This window comes from Peromyscus maniculatus, chromosome 6 (genome assembly GCF_049852395.1).
Source record: "Peromyscus maniculatus bairdii isolate BWxNUB_F1_BW_parent chromosome 6, HU_Pman_BW_mat_3.1, whole genome shotgun sequence".
Classification (NCBI taxonomy): Eukaryota; Metazoa; Chordata; class Mammalia; order Rodentia; family Cricetidae; genus Peromyscus; species Peromyscus maniculatus.
In genome coordinates this window covers 125,822,678-125,846,135 of record NC_134857.1, presented here as the reverse complement: position 1 = coordinate 125,846,135, position 23,458 = coordinate 125,822,678, and the positions used below count along the sequence as shown (strand labels likewise).

General features: G+C 46.2%; 1 protein-coding gene across 2 annotated transcripts in view; it reads left to right on the top strand.

Annotated features, from left to right (window-relative positions):
* The window catches only part of Dnai3 (dynein axonemal intermediate chain 3), a 61,276-nt gene extending 40,313 nt beyond the window's left edge, over positions 1-20,963 (top strand). The window contains exons 17-23 of one of the 2 annotated variants that reach the window (XM_006984736.4): positions 4,680-4,840; positions 5,823-5,886; positions 13,033-13,163; positions 15,455-15,659; positions 17,107-17,198; positions 18,562-18,684; positions 20,652-20,963. In XM_006984736.4, coding sequence (XP_006984798.1) covers positions 4,680-4,840; positions 5,823-5,886; positions 13,033-13,163; positions 15,455-15,659; positions 17,107-17,198; positions 18,562-18,684; positions 20,652-20,795 — 920 coding nt within the window. In that variant the 3' untranslated portion in view covers positions 20,796-20,963. The remainder of the gene's footprint in view (positions 1-4,679; positions 4,841-5,822; positions 5,887-13,032; positions 13,164-15,454; positions 15,660-17,106; positions 17,199-18,561; positions 18,685-20,651) is intronic. The other variant, XR_006073567.2, reaches the window with a different exon arrangement.
* Positions 20,964-23,458: the final 2,495 nt, after the last annotated feature.

The window sequence follows — 23,458 nt, the reverse complement described above, 5'->3', positions numbered from 1 at the left end:
TTGGCCCCACCAGCTGACAGAGCAGTGGCACTCCCGTCTGTGAGGGATGAGTTCCATGACCGTCAGAGGCCACATCAAGGCACAAAGGCACAGATTTGTTCTATAAACAGGACAAAGTAAGTAGCTAACGGTGCTATTAATAAAATACAGCGTTGTGGCTGTATCGTGGAAGAAAGCTCCCATGAATCACCCCGGAAGTACTGAGTTGTGCTTCCGGCTCTTCTTGTGGGCGTCCCAGTCACGGGTGTCTCTGCTTTTGCACCTTGGCACCATTAGTAAGTCAAAAGGGGGCGCTGGAGCCCAGCCGCAGCAGTCCCAGGGCGGCTGAGCGGGGCTGACGGGCAGGTGCCCTGCGCGGTGTGGGTGAGCCGCCCCCCGGGGACATTGCCCAGCAGCATGGAACCACGGCCCAAGGTCTCATCACTCTAAGGAGATTGCCGTGCAACTGAAAACGCAAAGGCTTCATCTCTGGAATTTTCCATTTGCTGTTTCCTGACATCAGTAGACCTTGAGTAACGAACTGAAATTGTAGAAAGTGAAGCCGAAGACGCAGGGCGACTCCTTCCTGGACTCCGGTTTCCTTGTCCTAGCATCTGCGGAGGGAGAGGCGCGTGGTCTTTCCTTGTTGCACAGTTGTCTGATTCTCTTCAGCTGTTGCTTTGAGTTTTGAAGTTCTGTCTTTAGACACATAAATCCTAAAATTAATGCTTCCGTCCTCCCTCCCTCCCTTCCTTCCTTTCTTCGTGCTGCTGGGCAGTGAATTTTGGACTCAGGGCCTCACACATGGTAGGTGCCATGTTCATACTACATTCAATCAACAAGTATTTCTTAAATTCTCACAAAGCCCCTGAGACCCCTCACAAAGGCTCTGAAAACACGACTGTGAAAAAGGCAGGTCTCGGGGCTGGAGAGATGGTGTAGCCCTTGAGAGCACTGGCTGCTCCTCTGGAGGACCCTGTCCAATTCATAGCAACCGTGTTGGATGGCTCACAACTACCAAACTCCAGCTCCAGGGGCTCCAACACCCTCTTTCCGACTCAGTGGGCATCTGCACTTACATGTAACACACACACACACACACACACACACACACACACACACACACACACACACTTAAATTTAATTTAAATTAAAATTAAATTTAAAATAATGAATCTTTTTTAAGATAAGTCTTTCCTTTCACAGAGCTAATATTCTGGTGGGACAGATATAAAATCCATTTACATACACTTAAGGAAAAGCCCTAAAATAAACAGCTTATAGCACATTCTTATGTTGTCAAACAGGAAGACATACCATCAAATGAATATTTTCTTTCTGGACAACGTGATTTTATAAGTTATTCTTAAAGAAAAACATTTGGGATAAATTACACCATAGAAGGAATAGACATGTTCCCAGCAGAGACGCAAGTGGGCGGTCAAAAAATTCACGTTGCAGGCAATTCCATGGTCTCAGAAAGACTGGCCACTTCCTGCCTCCTGTGTGACTAGCCAGCTTTAAGAATTTTATTAGACACCACTTGTAGTTGGGACACTGCCAGCTATGCACCTATTCTGGCCAGCCTTGGATCTGTTCAGTAGAGTGCACACAAAACTTTTTCCTGTGACGTTTTGCCTATTGATCTAACACTGGCTTCCTTGGACCACGAATCACAGGCCCCTGTTGAATCGACTGGGTTTTCTGGTATTCTGTCGCCATCTAGTGACCAGGGACTACTCACCTTTGCCCTCCATTTTAGAACCCAGCGGAGTTAGTGGTCCCTAGACATAGTCCAGTTAAACATTTTAAGAAATTCTGTGTGAACTACTTTTTAATTGAAAATATATTTTTTCATATACTATAATCATGGTTTTCCTTACCCCTACTCCTCCCAGATCCTCCCCATCTCCCTACCCACCCAAATCCACAGCCTTTCTTTCTCCCTCATTAAAAACAGACAACTGGAAAAATCAAACAAACCAGAATAGGAAAACAAAGAGAAAAAAAAAAGGGAGCCAAAGAAAAAGCACAAGAAACACATACAGATGCAGACACACACACACAGAGGTGGGGGGGGGGACCCATAAAAACACAAAATCAGAGCTCATGATATATAAGCAGTAGACCTGTAAGGTTACAAAGAAAGAAGGAAGGGAGGGAGGGAAGAATGAAGGAAGGGAAGAAAGAGAGGCCTAGACAAAGCATTCAGAAAAAAAAACAAACCTCCAGAAATACCATTGAGTTTGTTTCTGTGCTGGCCATCTGCTGCCGGGCATGGGGCCAGCCCTGAAGTGTGGTTTGTATACCCAGTGAGACTCCATTAGAGAAAACTGTTTTCCTTTGTGAGCAGTTGTCAATGAGAAATAACATCTGGGTTAGGGATGGGAGGCTTGTGTCTCCTTCCTTTCTCAGCACTGGGACCCCATCTGGCGTAGACCTCTGCAGGCTCTGAGCATGCTGCCAGTCTCTGAGTTCACGTGCATCAGTCCCTCTGTGTCTAAAGGCCTTGTTTCCTGGATGTCTTCCACGCCCACCGGCTCTTAACAATTTTCCCACCTAGTCTTCTGCAGAATCCCCGGAGTCCCGAGGGGAAGGATTTAATGAGACGTTCTATTTAGGACTGCGAGTTCCCAGGTCTCTCACTCTCTGCACATTGTCCAGTGTGGGTGTCTGTATTAGTTCTCATCTGCTGTAGGAAGAAGCTTCTCTGATGATGGCTGAGCAAGAAACTAATCTACAGATACAGCAAAATGTCATTAGGAGTCATTTTATTGCTAAGTTCCTTTAGCAGAGCAGTAGTATTTGGTTTTTCCCTAGGTTCCCGGCCTATCTAGTCTCAGGTTCTTAGACAGCTGAGAATGTCAGGCATGGGTTCCATCTCATGGAGTGGCCTTAAATCTAATCAGGTAGTGATTGGTGACTCCACAATTTTTGTATCACTATTGCACCAGCATCTCATGCAGACAGGTCATCACTGGACAGTGAAGTCTTTGTAACTGGGTTGGTGTTTCGCTTTCTCCTCTAGAGGCATGCAAGAGGACCTTCTGGTACCATGAACTAGTCAGTAAGGATGAAGGCTCCAGGTAGATGCCAGCTCCACTGCTCCATGAGAAGTTCTGTGTGCATTTTAAGGAGAAAGGCTATACTCTAATAGCTTCTGAATTCCTTTAGAAGAGCCTTCACAGCCTGCCACATACTTTTTCAGCAGTGGCATAGTGGTTAAGAGTGGATTCTGGTGCTGATGGTCTGTGTCTAAAAATCTCAAAGCCACAGGTTATTGTTTGACCAAGTAAATGGCTGTGCCTCTCTGTGCCTTGCCTTATCTCTATCCTGTCTGGGAAAAAAGTGAGAAGATAAAAGGACTATATAACAGAGGTGGCTACATCATAGGACATTGTGCTGATGGGTTAATATAGAAATGCACACAATTTAGTGCCTGGCTCGTAGCAATAAAAGTCAGGTGCGAGAATTACTAACACCAGAGACTGAAACTCGGTGGTGCCTAAGAATAGCTTTGAATTCACTAAATACCCAAGGTTATCCCACTCAAGTCTGAGTAAATGTGGTTGATGGAAACATTTGTCTCTGGCTCTTGGACTGCACAGCATGAAACTGTTTTATTGAGCCACCATCATGGTTCAGCAGGTAAGGTGATCGTGATGATTGTCACACAAGCCTGAAGACCTGAGTTTGATCCCTGGAACCCACATGGCTGAAGGAGAAAACAGATTTCTGAAAGCTGGTCTCTGACTTTCACACACTTGCTGTGTACGCACACACACACACACACACACACACACACACACACACACACACACACACACAGACTTTTCAAACCCCCACTATTTTCTTGATGTTGACACTTTCCTTAGTGTTTATGTGCTCCCTACCTTTCCCCTCTTCAATTTCTCCTCACCCGTCTCTAAGAGAACAAAAGAGCACTCCCTCAAGTTAGAATATGATTCAATTCTTAAATATTTACTTATTGTTGTGTGTGTGAGTGTTTTGCTCATATATATATATATATATATATATATATATATATATATATATATATATATATATATATCATGTGTGTTAGGTGCTCATGGAAGCCGAAAGAAGGCATTGGGTCCCCTGGAAACAGAGTTACAAATGATGGTTAGCTGTCATGTGGGTGCTGGGAACTTCTCTAGAAAGAGAAGCCGGTGCTCTTAAATACTGAGCCTCCTCTCCAGTCCCAGAATATGACCCATCTTTACAAAGCCTGTTTTATGTGCATCCACAGGATGTCACTATGGAGAGAAGTAGCAGCACTCCCTTGGTGTTTATCTCTGAAAGATGTAGCATTAAGTGCATTTTGTTATTTGGCACATGCTTTTCTCTGTTTTCTAAAAGCTTAATATTTACAATTTTTACATCATAAAAAAAATCTTTCTCTAAAATAAAATGACATCAGCTAATTGAAAGAAAACTCCTGGTATTTTGGCCTCCAGGATAGCTGTCCCCTTATGCCGCTTGCACATTCGGCTCTAACGTGTAAATAGATTATAACATAGTTGGTGGTGGCCTAAAAAGGATGGGAGTTCCTGCTAAACTGAAGCCTAACGAGTCTTGGACTAAATCACTGCCGTATTGGGAAAGGGATGAATGGAATAATGGGTGGCAAGCAACAGGAAATATAACATACATCTTAAAAGATCTTTCTCTCTAAACAGGTACGTCTTCTATCCATGTTCTTCTGAAGGAGAAGGTGTTAAGCCAGGTCAAAGCCCTGAAGTCAGCGGAAGTAAACCCCTACCACAATCTGGAGGCTGGGATAGCCAATATTCTCAAACCGATAGATGACTTCTGCACCAAGTTCTTCGTGGGGACAGAGGTAAACTAGAACTGTCTGGTCTTCAAATTACATCCCCGCTGTTGTAGTTTTATAACCTTTATTTTACATGTTTCCTGTTTGAAGGCAGTTTCATCTTTAATATGGTCATTGGTATTTAAGATTTTGAACTTGGGTGCCTCGTAGACTCAGGTTTGAAATCTCCTTAACGGGCTGGGGATGTTGTCAGCCGAGTACCTACCCAGCATGCACGAGGCCCTGGGCTCCATCCCAGCACCACCTAGAACAGGCTTGGTAGCACACATTGGTGATCTTGGCACTCAGAAGGTGGAGGCAGGAGGCCAGAGGAGCACAAGTTCAAGGTCACCTGAACCTAGGTGACCTGGAGTCAGTTGTCGAGCGTCCACGTCTTCGTGGCAGGACCACTGCCTCTCCCCATTGTCTCTCACAGCTTCTGTCTCTTTCCCATTTTTCTGGCTGTCTCCTCTGTTGCGTCACATTAGCCCCTCTGTCTTCCCCTCTCCTTAAAATGGCCACAGGTTAGCACCAGACTGTTCAGTGCTTAAGTCTGAGCGGAGGTTTGTGCTCTCTGCTCTTGACTTGAAAAGGTCAATGTTATGATGCATCTTCCCTCTCTGTCTTACTCCGGGTCCTTATTAAGTCCTGACTTGGTTAAACACTGAGAACAAACCAATGAATGACCCAAACAACGTGCCCTCATCCCCCACTCATCCTCAGACAGTTAGGAACGCCAACAGTGATGCACAACAAGTCTCCACGGCTGCCAGGTGACTCATGTCACTGTGTGTGCATAAAGCAAACTCATTCCTCACGTCATCTGAAGTCAGATGCAGTGACAGTTTGGGGCCTTTCTTCCCTCCTGGTCCTCTGAACTCATGTGTGACTAAAGTGACTCGTTTTTATGTGTCTTTGTTCCCTCAGTCTTAGCACAGGGCCACAGGAAACAAGGTCACTTGCCTCTGAATTTATCATTGCGTTTATCCAGAACCTGTTATCTTTCTAGGAAGGTGAAGTGATATATACAGACTGGAAAATGGAGAGAGACTCTGAAACTGGACGATTCATGCGTAAGTTTTATGAATTAGCCTGTTGTTAATAAGATCTTCCCTTTGTTATTAGCATACGTGAGTTATACATAAGAATGGGATGTTAGCACACATATAAAATGCACTTTATTGTCTTCACTCTTCATTGCCTATCTGACCCCAGCTCCCACTAACCCCCTTTGTCTGCCTGCCCAGTCCTTATTAATTTATGTATTTAATGGCCCAGTGAGTTTCACTGGGCTTGCTTACGTGGTCCTAGGTTAAGGGTTATTCACAGGTGCGTGGGTTCCTTTGCCAATGCCATCACTGAAGAGATGGCACCTCCTCCAGCCATTAACTATCTATAGATATTCAGGAAGTGGGGGGGCACTTGGTGAGCCCCTACCTGACTAAAAAAAACACCCTCTACCTCTAGTTCCTCAGGGGCACTGGTGCCTTGTGGGTCATCTCTCCCTTGTCCCGAGTGCAGGATACCCACAGGCCCAATCCTGCCCAGATGGTATGCCAGTAACTACAGATGCTGTGAGAATCACAATGTATCTTCCGAAGACCGCCTTCTACCTTGCTGTACTCTTCTGTGAAGCTTCTGAGCCTTGGAAGGGTTGCTAGATTTATATATAATTCACAGATATTCATTATGTGTGTGTGTGGGGGGGGGTGCTGCATGCCAGACCTGTGTATCATGGGAGTAGTCTTCATTCCCATGGCACACAATAGAGGACTCAATGCCATGGCAGACATGGATTCCTCCTGGTCTCATACATTCTCCTGGGGTCCCATCTCCTCTTACAGCCTGCTTTTGAAAACTATTTAGCCATGGGGGAAAGGTCAATTGTTTTAAATGAATTTTATTCCATTTTTATGCTGTGGACCAGACAACGGTGTTAGTAGATGAGGAGGAAGTGTCCTCTTCTGACCTGTTAGAAAGGCAAATGAATGTTAGTATTGTGGTTGTAAGCAAGCAAAGTCATGGAGAGAAGTCCAGAGAGGAACTGTCTTTCTTGGACTGTTAAGAAATGCTCTCCCTTGATGGACCCCAGTTGAGCTGAGTCCTGTCTTAGTCAATGTTCTGTTGCTGTGAAGAGACACCATGACTGCCGCAACTCTTTAATAAGTTTATTAAGGTACACAATATTTTGGGGAACACAATACCACATTTCCTCTCTTTTTGTCTAAAATTAAAGAAAGCTTATAACTAATACAAGAAAAACTATTCAATAATTATATATAATATATACAGCCAAAATTACATTAATGATGTCTAGTCCATTAACATTTGACAGATTCAGATTTAAAAAAAAAAGGAAAACATGTAGTCGGGGCTGGCTTACAGGTTCAGAGGCTTAGTCCATTATCATCCTGGCGGGAAGCATGGTGGCATGCAGGCAGACATGGTGCTAGAGAAGGAGCCAAGAGTTTGATATCTGGATTGGCAGGCAGCAGGAAGAAAGAAAGACACTAGGTCTGGCTTGGGCATTTGAAACCTCAAAGCCTGTGCCCAGTGATATACTCCGTCCTATAAAACAACACCTACCCCAACAAGGTCACGTGTCCTAATCCTTTCAAATAACTCCACTCTGTATGAGCCTATGGGAGCCATTTCATTTAGACCACCACAATCCTAAAGGATGGATTGGAAACTTTATATAGATTCAATGGGGAAAGACCCTCCTTGTCAAAAGAGCAACAAGGACAAGCACATGGGAACCCAAAAGAGCACTGGACAGGAAGGATGCAGGAGAATTCAGAGCCAACACACAGCAGTCTAGAGGTCAGCCACAGCAGGACAGGGGCCAGACCTCTGAGTCCAGGTGGCAAAGAGCTCTGACTGTCTTAATGAGGTTTTTAGAGCCAACTGTATTGTTTTTAGGGCCTGGCAGGAGAGCTGGGGGGGGGGGAGAACGCGGGGGGGAGGCTGGGTCAGTAGAGCTCCTAATGGAAGCTGGGTGAGCAGTCACAGTGGCCTAGTGAGAACCAGTGGGGACTTGCAGGCAGGCCTGGTTACAGTCATACAGCAGCAAAACTTGGGAGACAGAGTCTCTAGTCCAAGACTCCATGGCCAATGAGATACGGTGGTCAGGATGAAAAGGGGTTGCTTTCCACTCCTTGGCGTTTAGCCCCAGGGTTGTGGAGACCCCGAAGCTATCAGCCAAGCACTGTGAACCAAACAGGCAATGTTGCGCCAGCCTGCTGTTCCCACTGAATAATGCTTGCAGAGTGAGAGCTGGTATACACAGCAGCACGGAACTGTAATCCATGTGCTCTGTTCACTGCGCTGCAGAGGTTTTTCTGGTGAGTTCCCACCCTGCATCTGTCATAAACACCAGGGATGTTCCCTGAGCAAAGGCAGAGGCAGCTGCCACAACTCGATCCCTCCTGTCTGCTTAACTCTACATAACCAAGCAGGAGAGAGAATTCCATCCTCAGGGGAGGAAAAAAAAAACTGTGAAAGGCAGATTACCCCAAATAAAATGGGTTGGGGGCCATATCAACCATTTCCACATGATCTAAGGGTCGAGTGAAGAAATGCAGATCTAAATGACCACAGTTGGCATAATTGTTTGAGTTGGTAGACCCTTAAACTGTGCCATCAGCACATAAGCGCCCCGGGCACTCTTCCAAGCACTTTCTGTGGATAAACTCGTCACTGTCACAGCAGCCCTGTGGGATCCCTGCCTTGGGCATCACCGGCAGTCTTTGAACCCAGGAAGTCTGCCACCAATCTCTGCCTTTTGGTTTATTATAATTTTCTTTAAACAGCCTGGCCTGGAGGCTCCGGCACTCCACTTAATAACTTAGGGACAGCTCCATTCACTGTTGAAAGGCACGCTAGTTTTCCAAAGGATGCCAGGGAGAAAAGATTATCATAGGATGTTATTAAAAAAGAAAAGACCTTACTGTTGTGGATAATGCCATAGCTTATCACAGTTCAGAGAGTTTCCAGCCCCCAGGACAGCCTTGCTCACTCAGAGACAGTGTGGGGGGAATCTGCCCCAGGGGCAGCCCCACAGAGAGACAAAAGCATCAGCAGAAACAAAGCCACCGGTGTCTGGGGTGTCTTCTGCCTTACCAGGAATTTTCTACCACTCAGGAAAGCCTGGAGAATATGAGTTCTGTGATCTCTTCAAGATATAACCTTAGAAAGTGGATCTCTTGCTTCCTACCCAGAAGAGTTACCGTTATTATTATTTTTCATACATTTGTTGAGATCAGTCTGTGCCTTACTCTGAGTTGCTCTAGGTTGTATAAAGCAGTGGATCTTCAGACTAGGCCCTGACCTAAGAGACACCTCTTACAAGCATCCTAAGGGTGCGTTTTCAGGATGGAGGATGACTTCTGCAGCTTGACAGACATTCAAATGGCATCATCTGTCTGGTACCACACCCAGTGGCACAGACCGATACATTATTATTAATGAGAATAGAAAGAGTGCCACCCTGTAAATGTATCAGGGCGATTTAGGACAGTAGGAAAACAAGGGCAAATTAAGAAAATATATCAGGGAAACTAGCCCCAAGAACTTACCAGACATTTGAGACCTAGGAAAGGCTGTAAATCTCTCACCTGTTACCCGCAACCCCCGACCCTAAAAATGTAGGCACGTTACACTGCAGAGACCATGGCTTGTGGTGATATTGTGTTCCCCAAAATATTGTGCACTCTAATAAACTTATCTGGGGTCAGAGAACAGAACAGCCACAGTATTAAACATAGAGGTTAGGCAATGGTAGCACACGCCTCTAATTCTAGCATTCCAGAGGCGGAGATCTGCCTGGATCTCTGTGAGTTCAGGGCCACACTGGAAACAGCCAGGCATGGTGACTCATGCCTTTAATCCCAGGAAGTGATGGCAGGAAGCAAAAAGGTATTTAAGGCATGAGGATGAGGAACTAGGGCTGGTTAAGCTTTTAGGCTTTTGAGCAACAGTTCAGCTGGGATCTATTCTGGATGAGGACACAGAAGCTTCCAGTCTGAGGAAACAGGATCAGCTGAGGAATTGGCAAGGTGAGGAAGCTGTGGCTTGTTCTGCTTCTCTGATCTTCCAGCGCTCACCCCAATAACTGGCCTTGGGTTTGTTTTTTATTAATAAAACCTTTTTAAGATTCGTGCTACAATGGCTCCTACAGACGGGTCAAGGACCCACAGGTGGAGATCTCCCAAACTGTACTTGGGGCTTCAGCTTGGCTCATTCTCCCCTGATATGGCCTACAAATAGAATCGACACCTGCCTGTCCTGCCGTCCACCTGGACCTTCTGCCCCTCCCTCAAGCTGGACCCAGCCCTTCCTTTTTGTCTTTGCAACAGGACTAAACTGTACAGTTCAACTCTGACCCTGCAGCCTGAAGCCACAGCCGGCAAGCCAGAGCAGCTTGGCCGACCTGGGTTGGTTAGGCAGCTCACCACCAGAGACCACTTTTCCTTCCGCCCCTGTGTTTCCCAGAAGCTTTGAAACCTCGGGAACCATACCTCTTAACCCTTTGTCGGCATCCTGGAACCTGCTGTTAATGTGGAAAACAGCTCTCCCCTCAAAGCGGATAAAGGGTACTTTATTCTAGAGCCAAATGAGAAGGATCATGGTCTGAAAACACAGACTTGGGCTACCCTAAATTCCATATTCAAATATGGCTTTTAAAAAAAAGTTCTTGAAATTTTTATTGTAACAACTCGAAGAAAGTCATAAATTCAGACACTTTTCAAATCCATTGCTGGAAATGGCAGGTGATGTGTCACAGCGAAGGAAGAGAATATCAGAATCTGCCCGATGACAGGCCCAGCTTTGGGGGGAGTGGAAGCCTGTGATCTATCAAGATAACGAGGAGGACTGGGAGCAGAAACCAGTTAGTCAGTTTAGGGGCAAGGACCTGGAAGGTGAACAATCCCATTTCTGTCCTTGGCCAGAAGCAGGAAATGTCCTTGTTTCCAGCCCATGAGGTCCAGTTGAGAGCTCTGGTTTCTTATCACTTTCTAAGTGAACACCTCTGCCTGGAAGCTACACATGAAGCCTGTGACCAAGACTCCAGTCCTGACACTGATCCCTTCTGGTAAATGACTTTGGGACTCTATTTCTGGATTTCCATGGTGGAAATGGGTTATACCAACTCCCCAATTATAACTCCTCTCCTAAATGGTTTTAGGGTCTCTACTCTTGAAGGGAGAATATTATAGGAGCCTTACAGGCTATTGAGGAGTGACATCTCCCTAATATAATGTCCCTGCTGCCCCTAAATAGAGACACAGTGTTCTGATCAGCTCCAAAGCTAGGAGTCAAACCCAGGTCCTCTGGAAGCGTAGCCAGTGTGCTTAACCACTGAGCCATCTCTGCAGCCCAGGTTGAATAATATCCCATTACATATCTAGTCCACATTTTGTTTGGCCATTTATCCATGGATACTCTCATCTTTCTTCTGTTGCAAAAGATGGTACCATGAATGTGAACGGACATTCAAAGCCCTACTTTATCATTTTCTTATAAAATGTAGGGGGTCTCTCTTAAATATCCCATCAGTGTTTGGATTGGGGGGATCAGTTCAGCTCTCACGTGTCATTAAATTGATGAGATACGGAATAAATTTGCAGTTTTAGCCTAGAGCAGAGAGACATTGCAACTTATGGCCCACAGGCATGTGTTTTTAATGGTCAGTCATCCCTGGAGTTTGGAGCAAAGAATGAAGAGCATTCAGGTCAACAGTCAACCCTGGCAGATGGAAGGGAAACCCAAGCCCTAATCCTGAGAGGCAGGAAGACCCTGGGGCCTGTGGCGAAGGCTCTGGAGAGCTCTGGCTCAGCATTTGAACTTTACCTTTCTGAGTTGCAATCGGTGAACTACATCAAGCCAATGGCTCTCCTCAGCACGGCGTGTCACTCGCTCTGCCTGGCCGAGCTGTCTCCGATTCTTCTTTCACAAATGCATCCTGGTTATCCACTCCTCTACTGTACCTTCATCCAAGTCACCACTCTCTCACACACACCTAAACTACCACAGGAGTCCTCACTGGGGGCCCTGCCTCGCCTCACCTGCCTCTAACCCATTCTCCCCACAGCGGCCAGAGAAGCTTCGGAAACATCAGTGGGTTTGGGCTGGACGCATAAAAAGGCATTGCACTTCGGCCTTGGTCTGAACTCTTTTTCCTGAAGGGCCCTGCATAGTCTGGTCTGTGGTATTGTGTTCCCTAAAATATTGTGCACCCTAATAAATTTATCTGGGGTCAGAGACAGAACAGCCACTAGATACAAAGGCTAGAAAATGGTGGCACTCACGCCTTTAATCCTAGCACTCCAGAGGTAGAAATCCCTCTGGATCTCTGTGAGTTCAAGGCCACATTAGAAATGGCCAGGCATGGTGACACACACCTTTAATCCCAGAAAATGAGCCTTTAATCCCAGGGAGTGGTGGTAGAAAGCAGAAAGGTATATAAGGCGTGAGGATCAGAAACTAGAAGCATTTGGCTGGTTAAGCATTTGGCTGGTTAAGCTTTTAGGTTTTGAGCAGCACAGTTCAGCTGAGAGCCATTCGGACATGAGGACACAGAGGCTTCCAGTCTGAGGAAACAAGATCAGCTGAGAAGTTGGCCAGGTGAAGTTAGCTTGTTCTGTCTCTCTGACCATCCAGTGTTCACCCCAATAACTGGCCTCAGGTTTGATTTTATTAGTAAGACTCTCTAAGATTCCTGCTACACTGGTCCTTCTAGACCCTGTCCATTCACGTCTCATGCCTGTAGTTCCAGCTTCCACTTACTGTTCTTCTTCCAGGGACTTTGGTGTGTGCTGTCCTTCTGTCCACACGGTTCCTCCACACCAGAAACTCCCAAAGCTCAGCTACACTCAGACCTCAATGATTCATTCCCCTGACCCTTCAATCTAAGTTAGGAGTTCCCCTTGTCATCCCTCCTCGTGATGGTTTCAATTACTTACTGGAGGATTTGTTTACTGGATCATCAGCCACTTGAGGGTAAGGCCACACTGGTTACTAGCTAGCCATTGTCTAGCCACCCACATGAAGACCTTTGTTCATATAAGCAATCCACAAATATTTAGTGACTCCCCGAATAGACTGATGAACAGGTAAATGAAGGAGAACATGGTGCCACTGAGGGCCTGAAAAGGGACCCAGAAGGCAAGTTTCTGTGACAGGCCATGCACCCAAATTGGCCTTGTGTATTTCCACAGCCAAGAAACCTGTGAACCTCTACACCGTCCACGACGGGTCTGTCCACACCGTTCAGAGGTCACCTTTCTACAACGACATCATCCTTACTGTTGGGGGATGGAATGTGGCCATCTGGAAGGAAGAAGTCATGGTAAGTTGCCTGCAGAACAGAGTGGGCGGGTGTCTTTGTTACTGAGAAAGACAATAGGAACAATGGCTGTTCCAGTATATCATGCCTGTGGGGCACTTTATAGAGAAATGAGAACAGATGTTCTGGCTCCAGATGTCAGCAGAACCACTAGAAGCCTTTGAAAACACAACCATGTGGCTTTCTTTCCAGAGAGGAAGTAAACAACACAGCAAAGCCCTTGTTCTCTGAAACCTAATACGTGTTTTTTCTTCAAAATATCGGTTGTGGGCAGCTCATCGGACTTGAACTTTGCCTCCTTGTAAAGATGGGACCCTGATGCCTAGATGAAGGCCAGAGCAGTGCTGGGCATCTCCTTCTGCACCAGCAGCATGTTGGCAGGTTCAGGAGTTGGCATTTGTAGACTGGGGGTCCAGGGACGGCAGAGCACTGCTTGTCCAGACACATGTGTGCACCGGTAAGATCTGGTCAGGATTAAGAGCCGGGTCCTGCCAGATAGGAGCCAGACTGCCAACACAAACAAATAAAAAAAAAAATCTGAAAAACAATTAAATCCAGTGAAGCAGGGCAGGGCAAACCAGTTCTTTTTTTGTGGGAAATCGAGACTACTATGCCCCTTTGGTGAGAAATACGACACTGTGAAACACTGGAGGGAGGGAGACAGACAGAGGCAGGGAGCATGTGTGTATCACAGCTGGAATATCCATGTTCCTTCACCTAATAACCCCCTCTGGATATCTAATTGATATAAATAATTTTAAAAAGAAGTGTGTCAACATTTGTGCACAGGGTGTCATTGAATAAAACGGAAAGCCACTTCAATCTCCATCAATAAACTTTCCATCAATAAATGTAGGCTTTGTTTTGTTGTGTTTGTTTGTTTTTACAATGAGGAAGTTTTTTAATTAGAAAAAGAAAACTCGGGCATGATTTTCAGAAGACTGTCAGGAACCAAAAACCAGGTTAGCCTTAGAGTAAGGGAATTGAGAGAATGGGGACGAAAGGCTTGGAGGTCACCGAAGGAACAGGCCTGGGAAATCTTCTTCCCTCACAAGAGGGTTTCCTATGCATGGGTTGACTTGTGGGAGACAATCCCATGCCTTGCTTTAGTCACTGAAAATATAAGGGACACTTGGATATACCCCATGGGTAGATAGATGGGCACGACAGTAGGAGAAAGCATTTTCCAATCTCTTCCCTCTGTGACAACTTCCCCAAGTCAGCAAATCACCTCAGGTGGGGAGGAAAAAAGATGATTCCACTGTGCTCTGGCAGCCTGAAGTCTCTGTTCCACACATATCTTCAGCCATCTGAAGGTGCTTATGAAAAGTTCGCGGGCTCTGCTGATGACTCTCAGCCGGGACTGACAGCTGCATTAGTTACTTCTGCACAGCTGGGGTGAAAACACCTCGGTAATAACCGGGGGAGGACAGATGTTTTCTGACTGACTGGTATGTGGTTGTGTGGCTCAGCTGGTTCTGGTCCCGTGCTGAAACGGAATATGAAGGAAGCAGCAGCATGCAGACGAGGCTGCTCACCTCCAGGTAGAGGAGAAGGAGAGGCACAGGTCCAGGATCGGGGTCGGCTTCACAGACACAACCTTCCTCCATCGAGGCCACCCCGACAGTGTCACCAGCTGGGAACCAAGCATTCAACACATGGGTCTGGGGGAGACACATATTTAACCGTAACAATAGCCTTTTTGTTTGCTTCTTGTGGATCCCAGAACTGTTTCCGTGGGCAGCAGATCCCTGGCAGCAAGGTAAAGTTAGAGGAGAAATTTCCTTACATACTTCTTGTATCTACTGTCCACAGATCCCCACAGAAATAGCAATCCATTCAGAGGCATCTGAAACAAAATTGGAGGGTTCAATCTTTTCTTAAAAAGCAACTAAAACAAGAAAACGAGGTTACTTACAAAGTAAACGGGAGAGAAAATAACTCATCCTGTGTAAAAACCCACAACATTGCTGGCAGGATGGCTCAGTGGGTACAGGCGAAAGGAGAGTATAAACTCTACAAAGATGCTCTTCGGTTTCCACATGGGCCTTGTAGCATGCACCACTCTCTGTCTGTCTGTCTGTCTGTCTGTTTCTGTCTCTGTCTCTCTCTCCTCTTTCATTTAAAAAATAAAAATAAAACCTCACAACAAAAGGAAGTAAGACCTCCCAGAAGGATAAACTTATGGTTAAGTAATCATGGCCAGCTGGGCTGTACTTAAAAAAAAAATCATTATGAACTTCCCTTGGGTCACAGGAAAAGCTTTTCAATGTGTCCTTTAAACTTGTGTTTAGAGTGGACCGCTCCTTCAGACCTGCTGCGCACCGAAAAGGTACACCTCAGGGGCCTGGTCCCTGACGAGGCCCGGCGTATTCTACATCGGCCGAGAGGATGGCTACGTCGACATCTGGGATCTCCTGGAGAAAACTCATGAACCAGCCCAGTCCCAGAATATTTGCATCACCATGATCACCTACATCAAACCCTGGACCTTCTCCTGTATGTTCATTCTAATCCATCGAGCTATGTGTTTGGAGGAACTAGGACCGCTCTGGCGTTCCCCTGAAAACTCCCCTCTCCCCACACCCCCTCGCTCCCCCACAGTCCCCCCCACACCACCCGTGTTTTCCTCCCACCTGTCTTTCCGCCCCTCCTCCTGTCTCCTTCCTTCCCTCTCTCTCCCTTCTGCTCTCCACTTTTCCCTTTGTTTCTCCAACCACATTCCCATCTCCCCCTCCCCCCATCTTCCCCCCAAACTCTGGAAGGCCCAAAGCTTCCCTCGCTGTTCGGACTCATCAGCGGTAATTTCCCAGACTTCTGATAAAAGAGCCAGGCCGAGGCTGATTTTGAAGCACAGGATGGAAAGCATCCATCTAGTCTTCTCTCAGCACGACAGAACAGTCCTAAAGCTTTGCGGCTTTTTGGCTATTTCTTTTCCAGAAATATTGAGTTGTGTTTCTTTGTCAACTTTTTAGCTATTACATACTTTAGTGATGCTTTCAATGACCACGTCAAGCAACTTTCTTCATGGGATCACACGATTCTCTAGGGTTATATATCTATAAAGCTTTAGTGCCTGGGTTAAATATGAGTAAACACACACTACCAAGCATAAATTCAAGGATGTATTTATAGAAAAGTAATTTATTTCCTTTGGTTATTTTTTTCTTTCTGTTTTTTAAATTTGTTTTTTGTTTTCTATTTGGCTTAAATAGCATTTTCTGTGTAACTCCGATATACTTGTCCTTACTGGGAGCACTTTCCCTGTGTTCCCAAGAGGCACAAGATTGTCTCAACATTTCTTTCGGGAGAAACACCCCTCCCCCTCCTCCCACTCAGGATCTCTAGGACTTTTCAGCCTGGTTTCCGCTTAGCCATGAGGCATGACCAAAGCATGTTTCCCTATCCTTGGTATAAAACCCCAACTTTGTACCTGCAGGGTTGGGAGTGGAGGATTCAGTCAGCAATTTGAACCAGACCTGAAAACGAGGAGAGTTCTCACACACTTGGTTCCCGTTTGTAAAGCCGCGTTCTGTCATAGGAAAACGGTGGTTCGGGCCGTGTCTCGGGAACTCATGGACCCAGCACGGTCCTTCAGCTCTCCGTGGGCTTCCTGGGTTAGAACCACAAGCCCTCCCTGCTTTCTTAAGACCACAGAGAAAGGGAGCGTTCAGCCTCTCACACAGACACCAGGAGAGCAAGCTCTGAGGTGGGAGGGCGGGGGGCTGACAAGGACTCGGAGTTTTAGCTTCCATCTCATCAGCTGGAAAAAATGACTTGTCCGCGTTTACATGGTCCAGTCATGAGCATCTGATGGCGTTTCCAGGAGTGTGGCAACCACAGCAGGTCCTTCAGGAAACCACAGAACAAAACATCTTTTGTGTCTCACCTCTTCAGATGACTTTGTGTCTGTTGAGTTTCTCCCCTTTTTTTTTTAACCTTCCAGCAAAGCAGCAGTTTATAGCCATAGCTGATTATTATGGAACACTGCATATCTTAGAAATTCCCTGGACGTTAAGTCACCCTTCCTTTAATGAGGTTAGTAAAGTCTCGGTTTTGTAAGTTGGATGTTGCTGGGGCATTTCTTTCTTTCTTTCTTTTTTTATACTTGTTTATTTGTGTTGAGGTGGGTGCATGCCATGGCACACTTGTGACCGTCAGGGGGCAGCTCACAGGAGTTGGTCCTCTCCTTCTACCATGCGGGTCCCAGGGATGAGCTCAGTCATCAGACTTGGCAGCAATCACCTTACCTGCCAAACCACCTTGCCAACTGGGGGCACACCTTAAAAGGGTGTTTAAAATGTTGGCACTTTTGCTTCACAAGAGAATGAGAAACGTGTGCATTTTAATAATAAAAGAACACTTTATCATACGAATTAGATAGTGTGAAGCTAAGGAAAATAATCAAACATGAGAGCAGAAAGGGGTCCAGCGAATGAGGTGCAGACTGGGAGAGTCGTTATTTTCAAGCCGTTACTGAGTGTTAGCCCTGCCACTTCAGGGGCATCCTTCCCCAAGGACTCTGTTGATGTATGTATACACCCCTCCATCGTCCTCCCTAACCTCTGCGCACTGCTGGCCTTGTATCTCAACCACAATACTCTGTCCCCTCCAACCTTATACTCACTGCCTAAGTGTTTCAAGCAATGCTAAGAATGAGGGTATAAAAGGGTTGATGAATGAAAAATGTAAATATATATGCACTCACATTAAATATACAGATCACAATCTATTGCACGTCCCAACATCAGGCTAGTTCCTGACAGGCAGCAAGCTTGCCCTGACTGCCTTCCCCAAGGGAGGTCTCTGTTGACGCCCTGCTAATTTTGTATGCTTGTGTGCTAAGCCTTCTAGAGGACCAGAATTCAGCTCTGCTTCTAGTCTCTTTAAAGTCTCCATAGAGTGCTGGAGAGATGGCTCCACCATAAAAGGCTAGGCTCACAACCAGAAATATAAAGTCTCTGTAGCTATCTTCATCTGAGTTTACCAAGTTTATTTGAGGGCATGCAACTTCAGTCTCCAAAGTAAGAAGAAAGAAAAGAGAGAAAAGCAAATTCCTGAATATCTCTACTATAAGCACTGAGGGTTTTTGCAACTCTCTCCTTCCAACTATAAGGGTGGACCTGCAAGTCACAGGGACCTAAATATAAGCACAGAAGCATGCAAACGGAGCTAGCTTCCCTGACCTGCAGGCACACCTCCAATTCACACCCGCCTAAAGAATGAGAAGCACTCTATGACGTTCTTTTGCTCACGGTTAAGAAGGCAGATATGAGGCTGTGATCAGTGGAGTGAGGAGATATGGTGGGAAAATCCTAACTATAGAACAGCAGGCCTTCTAACAGAGCCTTGTACAGACCACGGGCGTCCCTGACTCATCACCGGCCTTTGCTTCTGACAGGTATCAAGCGTGAACTACTACTTTGAAAGAGAAGTCAAGCATTTGGAATATGTCCAGCAGCGCAAGCTTATCCGTGAAGAAGAAAAGAAAGAAATAGCCCTGGAACTGGTGAAGAAGAAAACTGTGAGTGAAATTTCCTCTCTTGCCAGTGGGAAAGTGTCACGGTGCTCGTCCCACAGGAGTCCTGTGGGCTCCACAGCTTTCTGCTTTTCCTTATGAGAGTCAAGAGGGCATTTCTTTGATTTCCTAGACCACCATGAATGAACTACCTGTTGATCACCCAGCGAGATTCTATCACATTTTTATCTGTTCATTGCGTGTGGGTGGGTTCTAGGTGGTAAGGCTGTAGAGAACTCACATACGGAGGTCAGAAGACACTTTATGGGAGTCAGTGCTCCATCATGTTAGTCTGGGAAGGAACTCAGGTCGTCAGGCTTGGCAGCAGGCACCATACCCCTGAGCCATCTCACCAGCCCTGATACACAGTGAGATTCTGTCCAAGTCATCTTTCTATAACTTACTGTAATTCTAAAATCCTTTAGTGTAGATACAAGGATCCACAGGGAAGTGCTTTCGTTACATGGAATTTTTCGTGTCTGATGAGTGATGCCCTGAAACAGGCCATACAAAAAAGAACCAAATATAGAAGTCAAGACATGAGCTGGCTCTCACCTTTGCTGAGCTTTGGTTGTCTTGTCTGGAAAATGGGAATGCCAACAGCTACCTCTGATGGCTGCTGGAAGGCCTTCAGCTAAATAGCGTGACCACTCGCCATCAAATGGCTGTCAGGCTAGCTATGGTGGCAGATAGATGAGAGAGGGGGTATCTTTTATCATGCTGTGATGGATAGTGTGTGAACCCGGAAACAGAGAAGTGGGAACATGTCCATCTTACACGCAGCTGTCAGGAATGTGACGCTCTACAGGCCCGCTCCCCTCTTTCTCAGTCCCTCTCTGAGGGACAGCAACTCTAGGGCTCGTTCTCCGTCATCCATTAGAATTGGGGACTTTTAAATGCTCCATAAACTGTTCTTCTTGTGTTCCCTCTTGAGTCGCCCGGGTTTGCATTCGTGTCCCTTGTTGACTTGCCTCCTCCCTTGCCTCTTGAGTCGCCCGGGTTTGCATTCGTGTCCCCTGTTGGCTTGCCTCCTCCCTCGCCTCTTTGTCACCATAGTTTCCTAACTGAGCCCACCTGTGGTCTCTTCGCAGCCAAGCACATAGTATCCTCCAAAGTAATTTCCCAGATGAGAGCCCAGGTCCCTAAGAAAAGCAGCAGCGTGTGGATACTGTGATGTTCTTTCTGCACACGTCACTCATTGATAGACTCCGAAGTCATGCATCAAAGCAGAGGGCTCATTTCAAAAGCTGCCTTTGGTGGTGACATCACATACAGCAGTCCCAGCAAACCAATTTCCTGTCTAGTCCCGCTGCAGCGAATGAACTGGTGGTGGCTTTGTGCTTTGTTTTGTTTTGTTTTGTTTTGTTTTGTTTTGTTTTGTTTGAACACTCACAAACACTGGTTTAAGTGCTTTGGTGGGAGACACTGCCACTCTCTACCCCAGCAGTCTATCCATAGTTGCTACAACCAAGTACAAAGCAGTTCTGCAAGTCAGCAACCTCCCTCCAAGCCACATGAGGAAAGCAGGACACGTGGAAAACTGGGGGAGGAGTCTGTCTGTTGGCCTAGAGCAAGGATCCTCAACCCTTTCACAGGGGTCCCCTAAGGCTATTGGAAACGCAGATACTTACATTACAATTCATAACAGCAGCAAAATTACAGTTATGAAGTAGCAACAAAAATAACATTATGGTTGGGATTACCACACCATGAGGAACTGTATTCAAGGGTTGCAGCATCAGGAAGGTTGAGAACCACTGGTCTATAGAGAAAAAAGTAGAGGGCAGGTTCTTCCCCACTCCCCACTTCTCAAGCACTTAGACCGCCCTGTCCATCTGTCCTCCTACCCTCCCACAACCCCCTTTGAGAGAGCAGCCACACCAGCTCTTCAATAAAACCCAGCTCCTTCTCATTCCGCTTTGGTTTTTAAGCTATCAGTGACTTACAGAGCTGTCTCTCTTGTCTCCACCTAGAAAGTCTACACTAAGACAAAAGAGCAGATGGAGGCTGAGCTGAGGTTGGAATATGAGAGCTATTTGGAGCTTGAGAAGTCCGTCCTCTTCAATCTTGGCCTAACCAAAGTCTCAGAGAAGGTATCCTACTTAGATATGGCTTAGCAAAGATTCTCGAAGATGGCTCCTGCGGTCGCTCTGGTGATCTTCCCTCTCTTTCGACTGATTGTGTTTTATGTGAGGTAAAATATTAAACTGATTATATATAGGTTTATTTGTAAATGCAGGCTTTTATTTCACTGGTATTGAAACAATTAAATTCTGTCAGATGTATTTCAACCTCATGGTGAGTTTTATTGGACTGTGTGCAGAATGTGGGCTTTTGAATGAGAACATCTTGATTTTCTGACAGAGGTATTACCCAGCTTCAGGCAGTCCCTCTTCCCCAGGGCTGGTCACACAGAGGCCCTACTCCCAGGCAGAAGCAGAAGTCAAATTTTGTTTTGATTTCTGATCACATTTCTGATCCCCACCACATTACTCTTGGCCACCTGTCTAAAAGAAATGCTTCCCCCAAGCCAGTGCACAGATGGTAGGTCCATGTTCTAAAGACAAGATTAGCCAACTGAATCTAGAAATATGTTTTTAAAAGGATAATACATGAAGACCTGAGTGGATTTATCCAAGAAAACAATATTGATTTAACAGTAGAAAAATGAGTCAGAGATTGACTAAACAGAAATTTTAATGCTGATAGGTACAGAAAACATTTGTTTAAAATGTAACATTCATGACAACACATTCTTAGCTCCTATAGAGAAGACCCTTTTTAACCAATGAAGGGCATCAAAAAGGCACGGTCATGTCTGTCTTAGTGACTTTTCTATTCATGCAATAAAACACCATTGCTGTGGATATCGTTCTATATAAATAAAACACTGATTGGCCAGTGGCCAGGCAGGAAGTAGGTAGGACAAGGAGAGAGGAGAATTCTGGGAAGTGGAAGACTGAGGAGAGAGACACTGCAGCCACCACCAGGAGACGCAGTATGTACAGACTCTGGTAAGCCACCAGCCACGTGGCAAGGTATAGATTTATAAAAATGGGTTAATTTAAGATAAAAGAACAGTTAGCAAGAAGCCTGCCACGGCCATACAGTTTATAAGTATTATAAGCGCCTGAGTGATTATTTTATACGTGGATTGTAGGACTGCGGGGCTTGGGGAACCTGGAGAGAAGCCCTCCAGCAACACACCATGACCAAGGTAACTTATTAAAAGAGCACATTTAATTTGGGGCTCACAGTTTCAAAGGGTTCGAGTCCATGACCACCATGGCAGGGAGCATGGCAGCAGGCTGTAGCTAGAGTTTTCCTGCCTTGCCCACAGTCAGGACAAATCTCTGTCACCCACCAGTCCCACAGCCGCTCAGACCCAACCAAGCAAACACAGAGACTTATATTGCATACAAACTGTATGGCCGTGGCAGGCCTCCTGTTAACTGTTCCTATATCTTAAAGTAACGCATTTCTACAAATCTATACCTTGCCACGCGGCTCGTGGCTTACCAGCGTCTTCACATGCTGCTTGTCCTGGCAGTGGCTGGCAGTGTCTCCTTCTGCCTTCCTGTTCTTTTATTTCTCCTCTCTGTTAGTCCCACCTATACTTCCTGCCTAGCCACGACCAATCAGGTTTTATTTATTGACCAATCAGAGCAACTTGACATACAGACCATCCCCCAGTACAGCCAAGTGCAGACCATCTCAGACACCTGCACTCAGGCCCGTGGTCCTGATCATCCTCTATGCAAACCTGCTGGGTAACGCCACAAGGAACCCAAGAAGGGCTCCCACAGGACATACATTAACATCCCACAGCAGCAGGCACTGGGCAGAAGCTGAGAGCTTACCTCTTGAGACACAACCATGAGGTAGCACACTTCCTCTAACAAAGCCACACCCCCTAATCCTTCACAACCAGTTCCACCAACTAGGGACCTGGTTATTCAAACAGAAGGGCCCATGGGAGTCATTCTCATTGAAGCCACTACAATGGCAAATATGTAAGAGATTTCCTCTAAGACGGGGAAAGGCACTGTACTCATTTAAATAGTGCAGGAAACTGCACTTCTGGAAAACAAGGAGCCACACCATGATGCTCCCAATACCCTGCCCAAGAGGGTGGTTTCAGCTTGTGGCAGATTCACAGAAGGGCTAAGCAGGAAGGCGACACAATCCACTTTCCTCGTAAGAAGATAAGGAATGGACTAGAATGGAGAGTCCCCTAGCCAGAAACCCCCTTAGGAGCTCATGGTAATAGTTCAAGGTGAAAGATGAGATGGCCCTGGATGTAAAACATCGTGTGAAGGTAGAACTGAGAGGCTCACTGAATGGGAAAGGGGAGACAGAGAAGGAGGCCACAGTTATAAGTCAGGTTAACGGAGGGAAGGAGACTGTGAGGTCAGCCAGAGACTGGCGTTAACCAGCTGTGTGCCCTCCGACAGATGACAGGACTCTAGGAGAGCTTCATCCCCAACCAGGCCAAAGCCACATATTGGGAGCACACAGGGGCTGGAATTTATTGTTGTTTCAAAGCACCAGGCTGGTCTTGAACTCTCAACCATCCTGCCTTGGACTTCATCCAAGGAGCTTGTGCACTCCTCGGTGGTTGCACCTCGAAGCACTTCACTGGGAGGTGGAATAGATCCGAGGCAGATCCGAACCTGTGGAAGGAGAGAAGATAGGATGGAATACAGATAGACTGCACCTCAGTCTCCCAGCATCACCTCGGTTATACATCCTCCCTTGGATGCCACGGCTTCTCCCTCCC